This window comes from Myotis davidii, unplaced genomic scaffold, assembly GCF_000327345.1.
Source record: "Myotis davidii unplaced genomic scaffold, ASM32734v1 scaffold408, whole genome shotgun sequence".
NCBI lineage: Eukaryota > Metazoa > Chordata > Mammalia > Chiroptera > Vespertilionidae > Myotis > Myotis davidii.
Window position 1 is genome coordinate 1,327,632 of NW_006299389.1, and position 3,397 is coordinate 1,331,028.

Genomic DNA, 3,397 nt, shown 5'->3' on the forward strand with positions numbered 1-3,397 from the left:
CAGTGCTGACAACACAGCTATCTATCTCAGCAGTTGGTCTCTAGGGAAAGTGAGATCCCTCCCTTCTCCCCCAACACACTGCAAGATCTAATGGTCAATCTATATCTGGTTCCTTTAATATGTTCAGACATATTGCTAGTTGATCACAGGATTCTAGATTAGTCAATGAAATACACAAAAGAAACAAGAGATCACATGATTTTCTTGATCATCTTGAGATTCCTACATTTATACTATGTAAAGGTTGAGCTAATAGGCATCTTGGACATCATGAAAAATGTCAATGTTCACACGTATGTGCACATTTTGGTATGTGTTACAAGGAAAACTAAGTACATTTTAAATTATCCATTTTTGTACTTTTTCTCTCCCTCTTTACTAAAGGTAATTACAAGTCTTTATAAACTCTCATTTCCATGCTGTTTAGAGATTTCTAAAGCCCATAAATCATAATTAAGCTGGTGTTCTTATATTACTAAGTGAATAATCCATTGATTCTTGAGCCCGTTTATCCTGCTCACCCCACTTCATCCCCAACAAAGTGGAAGATAATAGGGGCAGGAAGTGCACTTTCTGCATTGCAGGACTAAGGCAATATCTTTTTTCTCTAAAGACAAGTCATCCCTAAAACAAATACGATCGTTAACTTGGCACTGGCAGAAAGCAAATTTTGCAATACATTTCAAAAGAAAAACAATTTTTAACTACAAATTCTAACTTATTTGGGAGAGGTGGGAGGGGTTATTTCCACATAACTGCCTATAGACATGATAGAACAATACTTTGTTCTCACGTAATTAAATGGCCCCAAGCAGAGAAGAACCAAATATAGTTTGGCAATATATATGGTGGGCAGGCAAGTTTATTTGGAAAAACCTCTCATTTCCTTACAGTATAAATTCTGAAAAAGATGTTAAAGTTACAGGGGTCGGCAAAAGTAGGCTTACAATTGTAATACAAATAAGTAATAATTAAAAATACTAGTACAAGAAAAAACTGTTACACATACAACTGTAAACCTACTTTGGCCCCACCCTGTACATGTAAGTTTGAATTATTCTATTTATCCAGTAGGTCAAGTAAGTTGGATCTGTATTTTTTGTTTAACCTAAGAAAGTGTTTAGACTCTAGCTGTCCATTAGAATGGCTTGTCTTTTAAAGCATGAATGACTTATTTTCATTGATATTTTAGGGGATGAATCATCATGTATCATGGGCCCTCAAGAAGATATCCTGCTTTGGGTCCTGTATGGTCCCTTCCAACTTGTGCATTCCACACAAATAATGCCTTGCTCTCTGTTGACATATCTTTCTCAATTGCATAGGTAAAATAGAGTACCACCCATACCATGAGCTAATATAGACAATGCAAGAATATTTTTGTCACTTGTGAGCTTAACAGACGTAGGCACATCTATATAATACTAGAAAAAGTAACAGCCCTCAATGTGTCATTTAAAATTTACAGTGATTGGCAGCTGAAGAGTATCTTTCTGCTCTGAAAAATAGCTGCATATAACTTTATAGAGAAGCCATGGTATAATAGACTTCTCTTAGATATGAACTGCCTAATTTTAAGTCCTTATCTCATAAGCATCTCAATTTCATCACAGAAACATTTCCAGTGCTTGGGGGGTGGCAGGGGAAGACAAAACTTTTTAATTAAAAAGGTATTGAATTCCTCTCAAATATTTTGGCATTTCAATCTATTATTCTATGTTTGTTTATATGATCATCTAGTTGTTCCATTGGTAATTCTTGCTTGCCTCTTTGGAACCATCCAAGTTCTGAAAGACTAATACAAGAACACCTAGACAAGAACAAATTTTAAGTCCATCACTGACTTGCTGAATAACCCTGGGCCAGTCACTAGGATTCTTTTTTAAAGTTCACTTACCACCAATGAAATAACCATCTCAGAGTAGCTGTGAAACTCTTATAAGGTGACAGATTTGATAATGTTTGGTAAATGTGAGAAGTATACAGATACAATTTTATATAATTCTGCATAGTGCATGCCTATTCAAGGTTGGGTTAATAAATAGGTACTGACCCATTATGGTTGAAGTAAAAAGAACTTATTTTAGTCCATTTTCCCATTTGGCTTATCATTTCCGCTTTTTTAATTTATTGGTTTCAGAGAGAGAGAGGAAGGGAGAAAGAAATATCAATTTGTTGTTCCACTTGATTATGCATTCATTGGTTGATTCTTGTATATGCCCTGACCGAGGATTGAACCCGTAACCTTGACCTATTGGGACGAAGCTTTAACGGACTGAGTTACCCGGCCAGGGCTTTTTTATTTTATTTTTTATTATACTCTTCTTCCCCAGGTAAGACAAAGAACCAGTTCTGTTCTCTGAGGTATTTATTGGTCCTTGTGGAGCCCTAGAAGGCCACAAACACTCATGGCCAAAGATTGCCAACTAATGTTGGTCTTTTCAGTCTTTTAGTATCTGCAGAACTGAAGTATGCCAATGTCCAACTAATGTTGGTCTTTTCATTCATGTAGTATCTGCAGAACTGAAGTATGCCAATGTCCATGTGTCTGTCCAGAACATCCATCAGCTCAATGCTTGCTCTGTGTGTCATGGAGACAGGGACAGATGACACATTCACGGGTGGGACTTCCCCTTGGGGTCTGCCAGGATGATTACACCCCAACAAGCAATGCCTAGGAAAAAAACAACAACAGTACCTTATGTAGATGTTGCATTTTAGTTTACCAGATGCTTTCATATATGCCATCTTATTTAACACAACACTCCTAGAAGATATAGAAGAGTGAGGTTCAGAAAAGGGGGAAAAAAAGTTAAGGGAAAAAAATCCTTTTGTCTCCACAAGCTAGATATGAACTTAAAGGGAACTGATGTGGACAATCTAGTTACAAAGAGATACTAAAGCCTAAAATCCTATTCACATAATTGGTTTGCAGAGCTAAGAGACTCACTACATTTTACTGGACATCTTGACCATCACTTAGTACAGATACAGATAAGGACTGTGGGCCACAGGAACCGGTGGCATACCTAGTATGTGGGCGTTGAACCCATGCCTACAATCTGACTTCCAAGCCCAAGTTCTAAGTTAAGTGCCTTTTCTCAGGCTTTCTCCAGGACCTGGAGGGAAAAACAAAAACAAAAACAAAAAGGACATGGGCTTTGGTGCCAGATAAGCCCAGGATGAAAGGCTAGCTGCAGCACATTATGGGTGTCTGACTTTGAACAGGATTCTTCTGTGTCTTAGTGAACAAACTATCTCTAATAGCTATTGATAGGATTAAGACTGAGGTTCATAAGAATTCCCAATAAATACTGATTTTTTTTTAAAAAGCGGAGTCCCAACAACTTCCTCTCACCATCCCTGCATCTCCTTTGGAATGGCTCCCACGATTTCC

The 3,397-nt window shown here is 37.4% G+C and overlaps 1 protein-coding gene across 2 annotated transcripts in view; it reads right to left on the reverse strand.

Moving 5' to 3' along the window:
- Positions 1–2,307: 2,307 nt before the first annotated feature.
- Positions 2,308–3,397, reverse strand: part of TMEM261 (transmembrane protein 261) — a 1,553-nt gene continuing 463 nt past the window's right edge. Inside the window, exons 2-3 of one of the 2 annotated variants that reach the window (XM_015571208.1) lie at positions 2,539–2,674; positions 2,308–2,479 (exon numbers count right to left, since the gene is read on the reverse strand). In XM_015571208.1, the coding sequence (XP_015426694.1) occupies positions 2,450–2,479; positions 2,539–2,674 (166 nt within the window). In that variant the 3' untranslated portion in view covers positions 2,308–2,449. The other variant, XM_006774846.2, reaches the window with a different exon arrangement.